General features: G+C 33.7%; 6 protein-coding genes and 1 pseudogene across 6 annotated transcripts in view; all 7 read right to left on the reverse strand.

Moving 5' to 3' along the window:
• Positions 1 to 5,430: 5,430 nt before the first annotated feature.
• Positions 5,431 to 7,006, reverse strand: LOC104773771 (E3 ubiquitin-protein ligase SINA-like 4). Its single transcript, XM_010498422.2, has 2 exons — positions 6,686 to 7,006; positions 5,431 to 6,255 (listed from the first exon to the last, which is right to left on the reverse strand). The coding sequence occupies exons 1-2, from the start codon at positions 6,974 to 6,976 to the stop codon at positions 5,560 to 5,562; spliced, it is 987 nt and encodes a 328-aa protein (XP_010496724.1). The 5' UTR covers positions 6,977 to 7,006; the 3' UTR covers positions 5,431 to 5,559.
• Positions 7,007 to 7,188: 182 nt separating this feature from the next.
• Positions 7,189 to 8,215, reverse strand: LOC104773781 (E3 ubiquitin-protein ligase SINA-like 5). Its single transcript, XM_010498433.1, has 2 exons — positions 8,051 to 8,215; positions 7,189 to 7,884 (listed from the first exon to the last, which is right to left on the reverse strand). Exons 1-2 carry the CDS (start codon positions 8,213 to 8,215, stop codon positions 7,189 to 7,191), a joined length of 861 nt encoding a protein of 286 aa, XP_010496735.1.
• A 1,805-nt stretch (positions 8,216 to 10,020) lies between these two features.
• Positions 10,021 to 10,533, reverse strand: LOC104773782 (E3 ubiquitin-protein ligase SINA-like 4; the record flags this gene model as incomplete). The annotated part of the gene is made up of 1 exon (XM_010498434.2): positions 10,021 to 10,533. A coding segment is annotated over one exon (513 nt), but the record flags the coding sequence as incomplete, so codon positions are not given.
• A 782-nt stretch (positions 10,534 to 11,315) lies between these two features.
• LOC104773772 lies at positions 11,316 to 12,784 on the reverse strand (annotated as a pseudogene).
• A 584-nt stretch (positions 12,785 to 13,368) lies between these two features.
• On the reverse strand, positions 13,369 to 15,300 carry LOC104773773 (ATP-dependent Clp protease proteolytic subunit 3, chloroplastic). Its single transcript, XM_010498423.1, has 5 exons — positions 14,897 to 15,300; positions 14,357 to 14,471; positions 14,089 to 14,264; positions 13,892 to 13,987; positions 13,369 to 13,813 (listed from the first exon to the last, which is right to left on the reverse strand). The coding sequence occupies exons 1-5, from the start codon at positions 15,194 to 15,196 to the stop codon at positions 13,574 to 13,576; spliced, it is 927 nt and encodes a 308-aa protein (XP_010496725.1). The 5' UTR covers positions 15,197 to 15,300; the 3' UTR covers positions 13,369 to 13,573.
• A 2,237-nt stretch (positions 15,301 to 17,537) lies between these two features.
• Positions 17,538 to 19,240, reverse strand: part of LOC104773775 (protein-lysine N-methyltransferase mettl10-like) — a 4,773-nt gene continuing 3,070 nt past the window's right edge. Inside the window, exons 6-8 of the mRNA XM_010498426.1 lie at positions 18,299 to 18,359; positions 18,139 to 18,190; positions 17,538 to 17,958 (exon numbers count right to left, since the gene is read on the reverse strand). Coding sequence (XP_010496728.1) covers positions 17,704 to 17,958; positions 18,139 to 18,190; positions 18,299 to 18,359 — 368 coding nt within the window. The 3' untranslated portion in view covers positions 17,538 to 17,703. The remainder of the gene's footprint in view (positions 17,959 to 18,138; positions 18,191 to 18,298; positions 18,360 to 19,240) is intronic.
• On the reverse strand, positions 18,488 to 19,185 carry LOC104773774. Its single transcript, XM_010498425.2, has 2 exons — positions 19,089 to 19,185; positions 18,488 to 18,908 (listed from the first exon to the last, which is right to left on the reverse strand). The coding sequence occupies exons 1-2, from the start codon at positions 19,164 to 19,166 to the stop codon at positions 18,654 to 18,656; spliced, it is 333 nt and encodes a 110-aa protein (XP_010496727.1). The 5' UTR covers positions 19,167 to 19,185; the 3' UTR covers positions 18,488 to 18,653.

Genomic DNA, 19,240 nt, shown 5'->3' on the forward strand with positions numbered 1-19,240 from the left:
TTTTTTTTTTTTTTTTTTTTTTTATTGTCACAAGTCAAATTACTTGCGGTTGACATTTCATATAATGAGAAAACCATGAATCACCAAAGCTACAACGTGTTGAGACATACAGACCAAAACATAGAAAAGACGACATTAGAGTATATTAAAGTATTTTTTATAAACAAGAGAATTAAAAGACAAAAGCCTCTTCTTCTTCTTCTTCATTCATGCCTCTCACATGGCGTTGAGGAGTTTGGACCTGTGGGATTTCGATTTTGGTGTCTTGTTGCTGGCACCATCACTAAGTTTTGCTGAGGCTTTCGAAGCCTTCTTGCTTTTGTTGAGAGCAATCTTTCTTTCCCTCTCAGCTCAACGAGCATCGATTTCCATATAGTTATGTTGTAGTAAGTGGCTTCAACTTAGCTTTAAGTTTATAAAAATCTGAACAGTATTTGGTTTAGCAAATAAGAACATATATTTGAACATAAATATTTTTTTTTAATTTTAAAACTCATAAAATGAATATAAATTTTCATAACTCAACAAAAATAGAGATAAGAATCTTATATAATGCACAAACTAACAAACGATAATTAACTATTCTAGATAATTATCACAAACGAAATCGGCATGTGAAAATTAATTATTCGTCTATTTAACAAAAATCAATTAAAGTAGAATTCATAATTAAACAATAACTTTCTTTTAATGAAATACCAAAATTATTAGGTGTAGGGAATGTGTTATCGGTCTTATGTATAATGACTGGTTTGTTATGTTTTATTTGTGATTGTACTCTTGATTTACTTGTGTGTATAGCTCGTATATGGGAATATCGCTTCTGGGTATTTTTGGTAATATTCATGCATCTTATTGTATTTGCGGTGCAGGTAATGTGTATCATGGAATCATGGCGATGAGGAGGAGAATGATCTAGGGTCTCGGTTGTATTATTGGTTAATTATTTATGTTGGAACCTGGTTTAAAAGCATGTTAGGTTAATGGTTTTTATTGGTTATGATTGATATTATATTTTAGTTTATTGTATTTGGTTTAATATGTCTTTCCCTATGTATGTTTGGTTTTTGATGCTTTGTTAGTTAGTTATATTTAAATTTTATGGTTTATAAATATTTAGTTATGTTATTATTATTTATTAAAAAAACTGAGTCGGATTGTTTTCAGTAATCCTGAACTTTAATTTGTTATCACAGAGAACCCCTATAACCCTTTTAATACATACATTTGATTATGCAATCCTTTACATCTATTTGATTTTTTTATTATTATGATGTCTTAGTAGTTTTCATTTTATTTTTTTTTTCTTATAACATTTCTAATGGAAATCTCACTTATTAAATAGTAAAAAAACTTTGATAAAGAGGAAGAGAGAGAACATTGATTAGGCTGGAACAAATTCTATTAGTGGGTCCTTCTCTCTTCTTCAAGAACTGGCCGCCGCTTTAGGTCTTTGTCTCCGACTGGCGCATATGGGCCACCGCGGCCATGGTGTTGGTTTGGCTTTTGTTTCTTGCTTAGTTTTTTAATTCTACTTTCTTTTGTGGAGAAATCTCTAGTTTTTTCCAGCTTTTCTTTTTTTAGATTTAGGATTTGGGTTGTTTGATTTTGTTGCAGGTTTCAATTTTCTTCTTTGCCTGAGCTTTCTTTGGTCTAAACCGCGATGGCTCTAAGTCACTCACAGTCGGGGTGGTGGTGATTCGGTTTCGACGACCTATTATTTTGGATTTCCTCACACAGATTTTCTTACTGGTTCAAGTCACTTAGTTGACATTTCCGACCATGGCGTTTCCGACGGTCTTTGAATGCTTGGTTGAGGTTCTACCGTCACGCCGCTCAAAATTTCTCAAGGTTTCTCTTCTGAAGACTCTAAATCACCAAGTGAGGCAAGATGTTCGTAGTCTTTCAAGGTAGGGGTCACCTCTGGTCTTAGCCTTCTAGTTCTTGCGATATTGGTTTGTTCGGGTAAAAAGAAGATTGGTTTCTTTGTGTAAAATCTACTATCCTGTTTAGATCTGTTTAGTTCCTTGTTTGTCTCCCCGAGTTAGGGGCTTAGTTTCTTTCCAAGAGCCTTAAGCCTCGCCCCGTTATTTTTGAGAGGGGTAAAGTCTCGTCCGCTTAGTTTCTGGAGGTTAAAGTCCTGTCAGCGTATCATACCTTGTATTCCACCTTCGTTCCTTTTTAATATATATTTTAGATAACAAAAAAAGGAAAAAAGAATATATGGATTTTTCAAATGAAAACCTACGAAAACTAAGTCGTCTTGGTCCAGTGGCAAAAGGAGAAAAGTCTCGCCACCTGGATTCGAGTAATATTGGTTACAGGGATTCAAATTTTAATATGGTTTCTCCTGACTTCAGGAGATTAGTCTTTAATCCTAGAAAGCTTTTCAGATTATTTCTGAGTTATCAAAAAAAAAAAAACCCCTACGGGAATGAGAATTTGAGAAACTCAATATGTTCTTTTGCATATTGGCAAAATATAGCATTTCTGATTTATTACTAAAAAATTTAACATCAATTTCTTCAAAAACGTAAAATAGAAGCACAAACAAATAAAATAAGTTATATCCATTTGCAATTTACTTGTGCTTCTTCTTTACGTCTTTTTATAGATTCTAACGTGCACGTGGAGGTGGGCAAGGACGTGGACGTGGGCATGAACGTTGATATGAAACACTTCCTTTGCCTCCTCCGCATGAACAAGATGGAGATACAAATAGCTCTCTAATAGGTTTTGCTACTAAAGATCAACGTGGATTTTATGTTAGAAATGATAAAACAAAATCAATTGTAATATAATACGGGAGTTAAAAAAAATAACGAAAAAGTTATAAATAAGACTATAAACTGGGTGTTAAAAGATAAAAACAAGAGAAGAGTAGACTAATTTTACGCTTATTAAACTTATCATATTATATTTATGCTTTGTAACTTGGTAGTTTGTATTAAAAGTCGTTGTTGATCACACTCCAAATGTAGTACATATATTATATATATATATATATATATAATCATATTATAATGCAGAAAGAAACAAATGAACACATTAAATCAATTTAATGTACTCATTTAATTCATTTTTATGTATAGGTCATTTTTATTATGTAACAGATTAACATAAAAAATAATAAGTAAATACTGCATTGTTATTTATAGAGTTTGTAAGTAACATGTTAAAACTTTTACAGTTAATATTAAATATATATTACTAAAAAGGTTCGAATTTCAAAGTTTTTTTGTAGCATTCATAGAATAAAATACATGAAAAGCTTTATAATTGAATGAAAATAAATTCAATCACAATATAATTTACATGCAACTGTGAGTGACAAATTAAGCTTACAATGATACTCTACACTGATTTTGCATACAGATTTGTGAGTTTTTTTTTATATGATTGTACAAAAAAAAAGATTGAAAACTTACTTTTAGTTTTGGTTGATATAATTTAGTCTATTAAAGAAAAATATATATTTTATAAGTATAAATTGACGCATAATTATAGTATAATTTATTATAATATTTTCTTAAATTAGTTTATATTACTTCCATACATATATTATCTATAATAATTGATCATAGGCTAGTGTAATTAAGGAATCCTTTAAGATTATTGATCTTCTTCTTTACGGAAGAAAACAAATTCAGTGGTATATATATAGTTTGGGCNGGGCTATAATGATATTAAAGAAAGAAAAAAAAAGAATATAAACAGATATAAGAAAGCACTAACCTATCCTTTGGTGAGTGGTCTCAATTCCTCCAATTTCAGAAAAGAGACAAAGAAGTAAAAGAAATAAAGATAGAAGAAGAGCATTGCTTGACATTTTCAAACCCATTCTGAATCTAGTTAACTACGCATGTACATATAATTTTTGTTTTCTTAGCAATAATGCAGGACCGGTCTATATATAAGCTATTGAGATTAATATTTTACAATAATCCAATTATGACTTTCTGTGCATGAAATTTCTTGGTACACGTTGTATAAATAATCCTATAGAGTACGATATAGGACATGTCGACATCGAGTATCTCTACCATCAACGTTATAATGAATCAAAAGCCAAGACTAATTCAAATCAATTAGAACCACTAACGCTAAGTCGAATGAACATCTATTTAAATTTAGAATTATAGAAACAAAAATGTTGCCTTCGTGGGTACTTTTATCATCTATATTTTTCCATACATAATGACTATAACATTTAAAACTGATTTGTTATTGATTTTAGTCAATATGCCATTATTATTTTTAATCGATTTAAGTATATGTATTTTGGTCAAATGTTTTTAATTGATTTTTCAAAGGAGAATTCGTAAAATAACCTGGTAATTTCTTATATTTGGAAAAACAATTCATGTTTTCAAGAGTTTGAAAATCGACTTTCTTATCAAAGAATCATGCGTGCGATGATGACTCTAATATTTATTTATTGCATTCTCAAGAAGTCTTGTTGTTAATTTTTTTGTTTTTTTTCGTTTAGACAAAATGATTTTTTTGTATCTTTCGAAGATGAATAAGTCTTTTGCAGTGCCTTCCCTCACACACCAGTGTTTTGAGATTGTTTTAACTGAGTTGGTTTTTGTGGAGTCCTTTCATTTAAGTGTGCACGATGACGTGTCGTCATTTAGTGATGGAACGTACAAAATTAAGGGTGAGAGGAGTTAGCAATTAGGCCAGAGACAGATCCGGATATCTAAGATTTTTGGAGGTATTTAGATTCGGATTCGTATATAACGGATTTATTAGTTTGATATCCAGATCCGTATCTGCCGATTTCGGATATCCGACCCCCAATATAATTTTTTTAGCTATTATCTGCCATTATTTTTCAAAACACACCAAATAGTTGTAGTGTTTATAGTAGCAGTACCATCAAAGACTTTTAACTTAAAAGTACTATGTCTATACACCAAAATAAAAAAAAAATAAGGACCAACGAAAATTAAGAATGAATTAATTCATGGATGAAAAATGTTCCTCGAATTCACTTCATGATACACATGAAAAAGGAAGCAGCTAACAGATTAAAAAAAAGAAACCAAAAGCTCACTTGTGAAGGTTTATGATCCAACTAACCACCTCTCAATTCTAAGAACAGAGCAAAAAAAAATCTAATATACTAAATATTTGATATTTCCTTTACATCATTTTTTTGTTGTTGCTGTTGTTGTTGATAATCATTAAAAATTGTGTTTGCTTACATGGATGGTAGATTAATTTTTGTGATACTTGTGTGTTGATATAAAAGCTAAAGATTGGAAAATTTAGACACTTTAATTTAATGATTGTAATTTGTTCTTTGATTGCAATGAAAAAATAATGTAATATTTTTATTTTTGTCATCTAATTCATGTTCCGTCGCATTGATATATATTATATATGCAACGCATGAAACCTGTTATAAGAGGATGGAAATGTATATTCCATAAATTATGATTACTCACTGTAAATGCAATGCATGAAACTACAAAATCAAACTCAAATGACCCATTACACAATTTCTAATTGTGTTTGCTTACATAGTCCCTACTTCTACTGGCCTAACATAGCTCAGATATGAACATAGGCATCTTCAATGCCGATGCTAATCTGCATCTTTAAATGATCACTACTCAGCATAAAAGATGGAATCAACATGAAGTCATCTTCAGGCTGCTCTTCTTGCTCTCTCGATTTTTGAATATTCTTCACCCGCAACCCCAGCCTTAGTGTGCTATACTGTTTGAGTTTGGCTACGCTGCAGGAGAATCTGCGAACTCCCGGAACCATAGGCGCAATATGGCTCACAGTCACATACACCCCGTGTGATGCGGTGAAGCCTTGAACTACAAACACATCACCCTCTTTCTCTTCTTGAAAAATGACTATGTTATTATCACTATCGTCCAGGTCCAAGCCGAATATTATAGAACGTTTCAGCACCAACGACATGATTTCACCAGGACTCTGTTTGTGTGCACCACGAAAATGGCTGTTGAGATCCTTGTAGGAGCCAATGTAGTTACAATCCTTAACGGGACATGAACATGGCGCGAAAACACAAACTTTCTCATGGCTTAGTAATTTGTTTCCATACGTGGTACTCTCTTTACACCCGTACATGGAATTTGAACATGAGACTAACCCTGCTTTTATGACCTTCTCCATGGCTCTGCATCGGACATCCCCGATAGGCAATTTGCAGAACGAGCATCTCTTCTTCAATTTGATGCAGCACAAGAAACAAGCTAGATGCCCATTATTACACTAAAAACAAAGTGTGTTAAAGCTAAGCCAAATCAAACTCACTGACCCAAAATAAAACTGAACGCAATAACACAAAAGCGAAAAAGAATCGATTTTTCCACTTTCTAGTGAAACTCATTTACCTAAATATATAAAAAAAAAAAAAATAGCAACAGTAGCTAGAGAACAAACTATATTAGCTTAATTCATAGAACATACAGAAACTGTGACTATTAAACTTAGCTGAAAACTTTGTAGACCTTAGCTCAACCAATTGGAGATAAAGTTGTGACCTTTAAACTAATTAAAGTTGTGACCTTTTTTCACTTAGATTAACGAATTGGAGATAAAGTTGTGACATTTAAACATAGCTGAATGTTTCACATTTGCAATTTCTCTAAACCCTACTTTAANAAAAAAAAAAAAAAAAAAAAAAAAAAAGGGAACGAACCTGAAAGATTGGTTTTTTCAAAGGGTCGAAGCAATTGGGGCAATCAAAAAGCACATTCGAGTTGGGGAGAGTTACGGATTTGGGTGATGAAATAATCCGGCGTTTGCTTGACTGGAGAGTCATATCTTCGTCAGAATCACTATCATCACTAAGCACCACAAGTGTCTTTTCGTTTTCTTCTTCTTGCCCAGAACTTGAGTCGTCGGTGGAAACAGAAGGAAGTCGTTGCCTCTTTGTGGAGCTACGGTGGCTGTTTCCTCCTCCGTCGTTGCGTCTTGACAATATCGTCATCTCTCTCTCTCTCTCTCTCTCTCGGCACCAGCTCGCAACACACTCTGACTGAATGATCGAGTTCCCTTTTGCTTTATGTATAGTGATGTTGGGTGGGTTAAAAAAGCCCGGCCCGAAAACGAAATAAGGGTGTTTAGCAAAACTCAAAAAAACACTATGCTTAAAGAGCAAAGAAAAATCTTAAAGAGTTTGAGAGGATTCTTCACATCTTCTCAATAGTGAATATATTTCCACCTATCATAGCCGATGCAAATCTTCATCATCCAGACCTCGCCGCTCAACATTCTAGGCGGAATCCACATTACGTCGTCATCTTCGGGATGCATTTGCTCTCTCACTTTCTGAATTTTCTTGACCATCGTTCCAATATTTAGAGTGCCACACGGTTTGATTATAGACAGATTGCAAAAGACGTCGCGTATCCCCGGAGCCATATGTGCGATACGGTTAACAGTCACATACACGCCCTCCGATCCCTTGAAAGCCTGAACTACTATCAAATCATTCTCTTTCTCTTCCTTCAAAACGACAGTCTTCTTCCAACCAAGGTTCATGGAAAACATATGACAATGGCCGTCAAACTTAAACGGGATGAGAAATTTATCACGACAAATGTGTGCATGACGAGCGTGGCTTTTGAGATTCGTATATGTGCCAACGAACTTGCAGTTTGGTACAGGGCAAGAACATGGGGCGAAACAGCAAACTCTCTCATGAACAGATTGATCAATACCGTACGTGGTGGTTTCTTCAGACCCGTGTTTTGCGTTCGGACATGGGACTATCGTTGCTTCAATAACCTTCTCCATGGCTCTGCATCTTCTATCCCCGATTTCACATCTACAGAACGAGCATCTCTTGTTCAATTTTTGGCAGCAAGAGGAACAAGCTAGATGCCCATTAATACACTGAACAACACACAATAACAAAACACCAAATAGAGTTAGCCAAAACCATCAACCCCAAATCAAACTATACTATAGGCCGCTCATAAACCCCAACACACATATTGAAGCCAAAATCAATCTATACACTTGCAATACGAAAATTATGAATCGAAGAAGGAGTTGAAACCTCATAGATTGGTCTCTTGAGTGGCTCACAACATATTGGACAATCGAGGACATCATGACTCTGTAGCTTTACGGACTCATCTTCATCTTCAGAAGGAAGTCGTTGTCTCTTCGGGAGACGTTCGTCGCCGGATCTGTCTCCGTTGTCTTCTCCAGTTATCGCCATTTTCAAAATCCTCTCTCTCTCTCCGATGGCTGATTTGTACGTTTCACTGAGCTAGTTAGTGTGGCTACTGAAGAAGAGTCCTAATTGGGCTTTTTATAACCCTAGCTGGTTTAAAACAACGGTAATATTAGTAACTAGCGTTTGATTCAAAAAGAGTAAATCAAAACTGCCCTCAAACATTAAATTATGAAAAATCTTATCAGTTAACAAAAATATCACCATATATTGAAATCACTGACATAAATGATATTTTGAACTAACAATTTTGAACTAATAAAAATAAAAATCTATAGTATTATAATTCAAATTTCAAATTCTTAACCAAACTAAAAAAAATTATATTATTTGAAACATTTATATATATAATTTTTTAAGAGTTTATTACGATAGTATTTAATAAAAGAAAATAATTTTTTCAAAATTTTTTATTTTTTATTTTTAATGAGTTAGAAATTTTTTAATAGAGATTAAAAAAAAAACATTAAACCACCCGCTGCCATAACTACTGACAAATGAGATTTTGAAATATATGATTATAAGCCGTGATGGCCTGCAATCTATACTATTAAAAGGAATCATTTTTAATAAAAAGACATAGGGTTAGACATTATTACAATGAAATGCAATGTTCTAAAATTCGGTCTACGCGGGTGCCTAGGCGGTGGTTATATGCTATGCGGTGATTGAGCGTCTCGAATTTTAGCTATGCGGTAATTTAGGCGGTTTTAAATAATTCGGACTCCTAATAGCATTAGGCGGACATTATGCGGTCTAGGCGGACGCCTGTACGGATTCTAGGCGGTATGTTGACCAAAATAGTAAAAATATACTATAATTAAATATATTTTAAAATATTATTTTTTTGTTTCAAATAAAAATTATAATTAGCCTCTAAAGTCTACACTTCTAAAATTTAATTTGGTTCCAAAATAAGTATAAAATTAAATTTTGTCAATTTTTCAAGTTTTTAATGGATTATGATTTTTTGTTTAAAATGTGATTATATATTCTAAACTATTTTTAATAGATAAGAGTTTATCGAATTTAATATGTGATACTATATTTTTTTGTTATTTTTCTAAATTAAAGTGTATAAGTTTTTATTCTATATATTTACATATGTAAATATTATTTTATATATAAATAATAAAATATATAATCCGCCTAAACCCCGCTTAGGCACCCGCATATACAACTAGGCTCTAGGCGTTTGTCCACCGCATAGCAAGCGCATAGCGCGTTTTAGAACACTGGTGAAATGCTACTGAATACTGAATAGAGATAACTATAAAGAAGGAACCAAACAAATTAATGATGATAGGCAAACAGATTTATATTGACAGTGTCCAAACAGTTTAAAATCAGATGCAATTAAATACCAAACATATACAGTATCACATGAAAATCGACTACTATTAATACCTACCATAACCATAACCATTCCTAAGAAATCAACTCCCCAAAATTAGCTTTGATTATGTAAGGGAAAATCTTCGCAATTAACACCACAATACCAAACAGTTAACATAATCTTACCATATTGACTTCTTTTTGATTCGTCCCAATAAATAATAACAAACTGAAATCACCTAAACAATACTCCCTCTGTCCCTGATAAATTGATGTTTTGACATTATCACACATATTAAGAAAAAATTTAACTTTTTATTTATAAATTAATTTACAATTATTTTTTGATAGATAAAGAAACTATACACCATTAGATAAATGACATGTGTGAAAAAACATAAAGTAGTATAATTGTTTTAGTTTTTTAATCTACCAAATCATTGTAGATAGTATAATCAAATCTCCATCTTAATATGAACACCACTCAACATATAAGATGGGATCAACAGAAAGTCATCTTCAGGCTGCTCTTCTAGCTTTCTCGATTTCTGAATATTCTTCACCCTCAACCCCAGCCTTAGTGTGCTATGCTCTTGGATTCTGGCTAGGCTGCTGGAGAATTTGCGCACTCCCGGAACCGCAGGCGCTATATGGCTCACAGTCACATACACCCCTTTTGATCCGGTGAAACTTTCAACTACAATCACATCACCTTCTTTCTCTTCTTGAAAAATGACCATCTGATCACGAACATCCTCCTCCAAGCAGAATATTATAGAACGTCTCAGCTCCAAGCCGAATATGTAACCCGGACTCCGTTTGTGTGCACCACGTCTCAGCTCCAAGCCAATGTAGTTACAATTCTTAACGGGGCATGAACATGGCGCGAAAACACACACTTTCTCATGGCTTAGTAATTTGTTCCCGTACGCGGTGCTCTCTTTACACCCGTACATTGCATTTGAGCATGAGATATGATATCACTGATTGCTTCTATTACGATTCTATATATGTATAGTAGATTATACTCAATAACTCCATATAGAATACCCTAATATTAGCATTTGATTCAAAAAAAATAAATCAAAACTGGCCTCAAACATTAAATTGTGAAAAATCATCAGTTAATAAAAATATCACCATATATTAAAATCACTGACATAAATGAGATTTTGAACTCACCATTTTAAATTAACACAAAAAAAAAAACCTCTACTATTATAATTCAAATTTTAAATTCTTATGCAAACAAAAAAAAATTGTATTATTTGAAACATTGATATATAATTTTTTTTAATAGATATGTAGATATATATATATATATGTATATGTAGTTAAGAGTTTATTATGATATTTTTTAATAAAAGAAAATAATTTTTTCAAAATTTTTATTATTTATTTTTAATGAGTTAGAAACTTTTAATAGAGATTAAGAAAAAAAAAACATTAAACCACCCACTGCCATAACTACTGACATAAATGAGATTTTGAAATCTAACGATTACAAGCAACCCATAACGATATAAAACATTAGTTGTTACTTGTTATGGCCAGCAAAAATTGCTTTTGCTAGTGGTTACCGAGAACCGCTCAAGCCCTCAGTCAACCAATTTGTGTCTGTATCACAGTCACAATCACAATGAAACTGACCAAACAAAAAGCCCACACTCATCAGGCTAAAAAAACACATAGCTTGCTGCACCTTATCTGGCACACCAAACACAATTAGTTTGATCATTCTACAACAAAATACGCCAAAATATACAATTTGACGGATGAAAAGGGTTTACAGATTTTTTACATAATCAGATATTCAAGAGAACACACATACCAGCATCAAGAACTTTACTATGAACAAAATAGATCTCAATGTGATTCATCAAAACGAAACAGCTAAAAGAAAAGCATAAGCTTACTACCGGTTAGGGAAGGTTTTTATGAGCCAAACAAACCTAACTTACCAAAAAAGATTTAAGGGCTCTTCATATCTTTTTCTCAGATGTGAATATATTTATACCCATCACTGCCGATGCAAATCTGCATCTTCATGTGACCACCACTCAACATATAAGACGGAATGAACATGAAACCATCTTCAAACTGCATTTGCTCACTCACTTTCTGAATATTCTTCACCCTCAATCCATTATCCAAGCCTTAGTGTGGTGCACTCGTTGAGTTTTGCTACACTGCATGAGAGGTTGCGTTTTTCCGGAGACAGAGGTGCGATACAGCTCACAGTCACGTACACGCCCTCGGTTCCTTTGAAAGCCTGAACTACAACCAAATCACCCTCTTCCTCTTCCCGAAACACGACCATCTTCTTCTCATTGATGTTCATGCCAAAGATTAAAGGACGGTCAAACACAAACGAGATCAGGCCATACTCTTCCCAAGAATGTGCAGCATTAGCATGGCCTTTGAGATCAGTGTAAGAGCCAACGTAGTTGCAGTTTTGCACGGGGCGGAAACATCGAGCGAAAACACAAACCTTCTCATGGATTGATGATTTATTTCCATACGTTGTGCTTTCTTTACACCCGTACTTCGCATTTGGACATAGAACTATAGTTGCTTCGATAACCTTCTCCATGGCTCTGCATCGTATATCCCCAATAGGCGATGTACAGAACGAGCATCTATTGTTTATTTTCTTGCAGCAGGACGAACAACTTAAATGCCCATTAGTACACTAAACGCAACAAAACAGAACACCATAAGAGTAAGCCAAAATCATCAACCCAAAAAAACAATTTGTAACCCAAATCAAACTATTTATACATTTCTACAGTTTTAACCCTTGTTCAAAAAATCACTAGCCGGGTTTACCACATAATTTTTTTTTTACTGCAAGTTTACAGTATTTACGGGAACTCGACTTCGATAACACATAAACATATGTTACATAGTTTCATCTTGAAATTAATATACCAATCAGAGATGATGAAGTTCTAAGCTATGAACATTATGAAACAAAAGGAGTGGAACCTGATAGATTGGTTTCTTGAGTGGCTCGAAACAAATGGGACAATCAAGAACATCTGAACTCTGTAGCTTCACCGATTGAGTTTTTGATTGTGCCTCTGTGACCACATCCTCGGAATCATCAACAATAGTCGCCATTCTCGTTGCAGTGAAACTTTGGCTTTCTTCAAGTAGAGTGAGTCGTTGTCTCTTCCGGGAACGAGTTCTTTCTCTGTCGGCCATCTCAAGTTTTTTTTGTTTCACTCTGCTAATCTAATGGTTTTGTACCCTTTTTTTTAACCCTAGTTGGTAAAAGAAAATAATTAAAAAAAAATAAAAAATCTCAGACAACTTCATTTTAAGATGTATTTTTTCTTTAACTTATGATTTCCTATCTGTAATATTGAGAAAATAAATTACTATGATATGTAAAATTACTGAAAAGTGAAAACCATTTTCTTCGCAGGTATATAATTTTAGATTATTAACAATTAGTAAATTTCACTATTTTTTGGAATTATCCAAATTTACTTTCATATATATATATATATATATTTTTTTTTTAAATCTCCATAAAATTGTTAGAATCCCTCCCACATAGGTTGGGTGTTGTGATCTTTGGTAATATATATGTGATGTGGCAATCCTTCATTTTTGAGCTAGTTTTGGGAGTGAGTTAGATGATTAGATCCATTAAAAAAAAAAAATAAGGATATTAAAGCAGTACACAACCTCTAGAAGCAAAAATGTTATTTTTGGTGTTATCTTTAAATAATTTATTTCACATAAAAGTATATTAAATTACTCCAACCAGGTTTTGTCTGTATCACAATCACGACTCAAGTTCAAAAACCATACTAAGATGTAGCTTATAAAAACAGCTTTGATTTTGTAGCTTTCTTGTCATGTAGCTTGCACCATCTGTGCTACAACAAATTTATCTAATCCGAGAAATGGTACAAACACAGGAAATACAACGTTATATGGTTGTTGCAGGTACCACAATAAACATATAAAAAAGGCGTAAACGCTGCAACAACAGTTCTATTCGATGGCGGCATAACCATTCTGTGTCATCGAGCGCTCGGATGGCAAGTTAGTGTTGTCTTTCTTGGTTCCTTCAACTTTCCAAAGATCCCAGACTTTAGTTTTAGGAGGAGGAGTGCCATCTCCGATTGGTGCAATTAGTCCTGGTTTCCCGTCATCAATTACAGCGTCGATCAAACCATACTCTTTCGCCTCCCACGGATTCAAGAAGTTGTCACGGTCTGTGTCACCTTCGATCTGTGAAGAAGGATAACACATAAGGTCTAAAGGAAAAGAATCATGTAGAGGAGAACAGATGGAAAGATATGCAAATACCTCTGATTCGGGCTTTCCAGTGATTCTAGAGAAGATTTTGTTTAGTTTAATCTTGTGGTACATCATTTCTCGTATCCGTATGCTCATTTCCGTAGCCTGAAATGACACATTCAAAGCTTTGAGTTATCTAGCACTTTTAACAGTAGAAAAGAAAAACCATTCTAGAAGACATATAAAACAGATCAAAAGTATCGTACTTTGCCTCCAGCGGTACCAAGCGGCTGATGAATCATAACTTTAGAGTTAGGCATGCAATAACGTTTCCCTTTTGAACCAGAAGCAAGGAGAAACGCACCCATAGATGCAGCTAGCCCTAAGCAAACAGTTGATACTTCCGCCTTACATTGTTTCATCGCATCATATATTCCCATCCCTTAGTAAAAAACAAGCCAAATCATTTCAAAAAAAAAAAACTCTGGATAACAATCACAGAACTTCCTACAGTAGTAATGATAAAGAACATACCAGCAGTAATAGATCCACCGGGTGAATTAATAAACAGGGTAATGTCTCTCTCTGAGTCCTCAGCATCTAGTAACAATAGCTGACTTATAACCAAATCAGCTGTCATATCATCCACCTAGAGAAATATCAAATACAAGAAAGGCTGAGTCGTCGTCATAGGAAATGGTAGCAATAGCCCAAATGCTTCAATAAAAATCATCATTCTAATCAGCACAAAACATCGAAATCAACAAAGCTGAGTCGAGGTAGCACAAAGTCTCCGAAACTCTACTCTCTCTAACTCTCATCAATTTGATCAAATTCATCACGTATTCTACTACTCAGCATGTTGATGAAATGCTAGAAACAGCTTAAAACTACATCAAATCCTCCATTGGTCTGATACAAAGCACAACACAGAACAACACAACTTGAATGAAACAAGCTCATGTTTACAAAACCAATCTAATCTAATTTGTTACTAACACAGTATCATCTCTTTACACAGAACCAGGATAACAAAAAAGGTGAGATTTGTTTTTGGTTTGAGAAGGTAAGAACCTGAGAACCCAAAAAGACGATTCTTTGACGGAGCAACATGTTTGTGGTGTCGAGTTCTTCGAAACTTGGGAGTCGTGAAGGAGATTGAGCAACGGAATCAACGGAGAAGCTAGAAACATCCCAGTTACTAGATAAGGTTTGTCTAGACAAGCTCATTGAAGACCTAACGCAAAAGGGTTTCTTCGCAATTCTAGGGATTCTCTGGTTTCGGATTGGGGAAGTAAGAAGCTTTTTGCCTGGATTGAAAAGACAAATTGGGTTCGAGGTTGAAGATGAAGCGAGACGCAAACTCATCTCCATTGCTTCTTTTTTTTTTTTTCTAGTTTCGAAAGTTTCAGAGTTACGAGATTTTTGCTAAAGAGGATTGAAGGAAGCAGTAGCTGATGCCTGATGGGGCTGTTTCTGGATGTTCTGTTTTTTTAGATACTACTAAACAGTGTCGTTTTGTCAACCATGAAATTGTTCAATTTTGTATGTAACGTGTGTATGATAGATATTTCTACTCTTTTTTAATTTGATTTTACAAGTTTCAATCCTAAACATCAAACTCAAATACTAACTTCCAATTCGATTTTTTATTTTTTGGATTTTTATCCCATTTCTTTGACTTGTTTAATTGGCTATCTAATAATTTCTTTATTAAAAAGTTAAGATTTTTCAATCCGAAAAAAAACAAACTGATACGAATATGATCTTAAATAAGTTTAAATGGATTTATTTACTGTTTTCTTTTTTTTTTTGTTAAACACAAAAGGATCTTTTTATCAATGGCCGAAGGCGAAACCAGTGTCAACCTTACAAAATACACAGAGGCCTGCAACAACTTAAACCTAAGCACAAATAAAACTAACGGAAACAAGAGTTAAACCTAAAGAGTAATTTGAGAGATACTAAGCTAAGATGACATTACATCACAACAAAAAAAAAAAGGGGAAGAGAGATCCTAGTCATATTGACTGTCATCTAGCTTCACTGCATAGCATATATCCATCCAGATTGATGCTTTGCGCAGCTCCAAAAATTCATAAACCAAAGGCCATCATGTCGATTTGAAATTAAACTATTCACATCAAAAAGTTAATCTTGACAGAACTAAGTAGAGTGATCAAAGAGTGATGAGTAACCTCCTTTCATGATCTGGTAGGTTTGATCTTTTCTTCATTGGGAGTTCCTTTGATTTATTTACACTCTCTATATTCGATATTTTTTTTATTTCGAATGCAAATGAAAAAACGAAGAAAAAAAACTAATTATAAAACTTTTTAAGAAAATAAATTATAATGTATTTGACAAAATTTTGAATATCCAGACCGATATAATATGAAAAGGTTAAATGAATTTTTGGTTTCAGTTTATATTCTATTTTTAATAAACTGTTACTAATTTCATCAACTGCTTTAGTTTTCTTCGATTTTGGATTAATCTATGTTACATACTTGACCTCCGAAAATAAAAAACCACTGATAAAATGACCAAATCAGTGTTTCTGAATATAAATTTGTAGGTTATTAAGAGTTCCCAACAGCACAAAGTCTTGACACCAAAATATATAAAAAAAAATGAGAAAAAGAGTTTGGGGGCATTATGTTAAACAATTCCAAACAGGGTTTTTGTTCTCACTTCNACAGTGTCGTTTTGTCAACCATGAAATTGTTCAATTTTGTATGTAACGTGTGTATGATAGATATTTCTACTCTTTTTTAATTTGATTTTACAAGTTTCAATCCTAAACATCAAACTCAAATACTAACTTCCAATTCGATTTTTTATTTTTTGGATTTTTATCCCATTTCTTTGACTTGTTTAATTGGCTATCTAATAATTTCTTTATTAAAAAGTTAAGATTTTTCAATCCGAAAAAAAACAAACTGATACGAATATGATCTTAAATAAGTTTAAATGGATTTATTTACTGTTTTCTTTTTTTTTTTGTTAAACACAAAAGGATCTTTTTATCAATGGCCGAAGGCGAAACCAGTGTCAACCTTACAAAATACACAGAGGCCTGCAACAACTTAAACCTAAGCACAAATAAAACTAACGGAAACAAGAGTTAAACCTAAAGAGTAATTTGAGAGATACTAAGCTAAGATGACATTACATCACAACAAAAAAAAAAAGGGGAAGAGAGATCCTAGTCATATTGACTGTCATCTAGCTTCACTGCATAGCATATATCCATCCAGATTGATGCTTTGCGCAGCTCCAAAAATTCATAAACCAAAGGCCATCATGTCGATTTGAAATTAAACTATTCACATCAAAAAGTTAATCTTGACAGAACTAAGTAGAGTGATCAAAGAGTGATGAGTAACCTCCTTTCATGATCTGGTAGGTTTGATCTTTTCTTCATTGGGAGTTCCTTTGATTTATTTACACTCTCTATATTCGATATTTTTTTTATTTCGAATGCAAATGAAAAAACGAAGAAAAAAAACTAATTATAAAACTTTTTAAGAAAATAAATTATAATGTATTTGACAAAATTTTGAATATCCAGACCGATATAATATGAAAAGGTTAAATGAATTTTTGGTTTCAGTTTATATTCTATTTTTAATAAACTGTTACTAATTTCATCAACTGCTTTAGTTTTCTTCGATTTTGGATTAATCTATGTTACATACTTGACCTCCGAAAATAAAAAACCACTGATAAAATGACCAAATCAGTGTTTCTGAATATAAATTTGTAGGTTATTAAGAGTTCCCAACAGCACAAAGTCTTGACACCAAAATATATAAAAAAAAATGAGAAAAAGAGTTTGGGGGCATTATGTTAAACAATTCCAAACAGGGTTTTTGTTCTCACTTCCGCAGAAAAGCGACAGTTGCCACACGCGATCCTACGGACCCACCAAACATGAACGTCGGGTATGTCCTAACGTGGCTGAGATACTCAAACGGAGGTTGTTCAATTCTGCTTGCAGCTTCAGAGCCAGAGGAAATCGCACTGGTCGCGTCGTTTCCATCTCCTCCTCTACATAAGTTGGATTTTCTGATGTTGAAATTCTCCACTTCTTCCACCAGTTCGTCCTTTGTGTGGTTACAAGATGTGATGACCTTAAACAGAAGCAGAAAGACTTCAGAGACAAGACATAGAGGCAGTTATTTAAGGTGTTCTAGATGCATCTGCACCTCTCCTAACCGTGAAATAGCCTTTGGTTTCTTTTCTAACAGCTTAAACTTATGTGCATTAACCGCTTATAACTAAATCTTATTCAGGAGTCGAGATGCTCTTACCAATATTCCACCAGGAGCAATCAACTTGGACACTGAATCCCAATACATGACTCTGAAACAAACAAATGGAAATGTCATTGATAACGAAGTCTAATTCTGTGCTCATAACAGAAAGAAAGTGTGGTAATTTATTGTAAAAGATAACAATCTAAGGAGGCACCTTTTGACAGGGCCATCAGGATGCAAACCAATAGCATCTAAGNTCCAGACCGATATAATATGAAAAGGTTAAATGAATTTTTGGTTTCAGTTTATATTCTATTTTTAATAAACTGTTACTAATTTCATCAACTGCTTTAGTTTTCTTCGATTTTGGATTAATCTATGTTACATACTTGACCTCCGAAAATAAAAAACCACTGATAAAATGACCAAATCAGTGTTTCTGAATATAAATTTGTAGGTTATTAAGAGTTCCCAACAGCACAAAGTCTTGACACCAAAATATATAAAAAAAAATGAGAAAAAGAGTTTGGGGGCATTATGTTAAACAATTCCAAACAGGGTTTTTGTTCTCACTTCCGCAGAAAAGCGACAGTTGCCACACGCGATCCTACGGACCCACCAAACATGAACGTCGGGTATGTCCTAACGTGGCTGAGATACTCAAACGGAGGTTGTTCAATTCTGCTTGCAGCTTCAGAGCCAGAGGAAATCGCACTGGTCGCGTCGTTTCCATCTCCTCCTCTACATAAGTTGGATTTTCTGATGTTGAAATTCTCCACTTCTTCCACCAGTTCGTCCTTTGTGTGGTTACAAGATGTGATGACCTTAAACAGAAGCAGAAAGACTTCAGAGACAAGACATAGAGGCAGTTATTTAAGGTGTTCTAGATGCATCTGCACCTCTCCTAACCGTGAAATAGCCTTTGGTTTCTTTTCTAACAGCTTAAACTTATGTGCATTAACCGCTTATAACTAAATCTTATTCAGGAGTCGAGATGCTCTTACCAATATTCCACCAGGAGCAATCAACTTGGACACTGAATCCCAATACATGACTCTGAAACAAACAAATGGAAATGTCATTGATAACGAAGTCTAATTCTGTGCTCATAACAGAAAGAAAGTGTGGTAATTTATTGTAAAAGATAACAATCTAA

The sequence above is a fragment of the Camelina sativa genome, unplaced genomic scaffold, assembly GCF_000633955.1.
Source record: "Camelina sativa cultivar DH55 unplaced genomic scaffold, Cs unpScaffold00639, whole genome shotgun sequence".
NCBI lineage: Eukaryota > Viridiplantae > Streptophyta > Magnoliopsida > Brassicales > Brassicaceae > Camelina > Camelina sativa.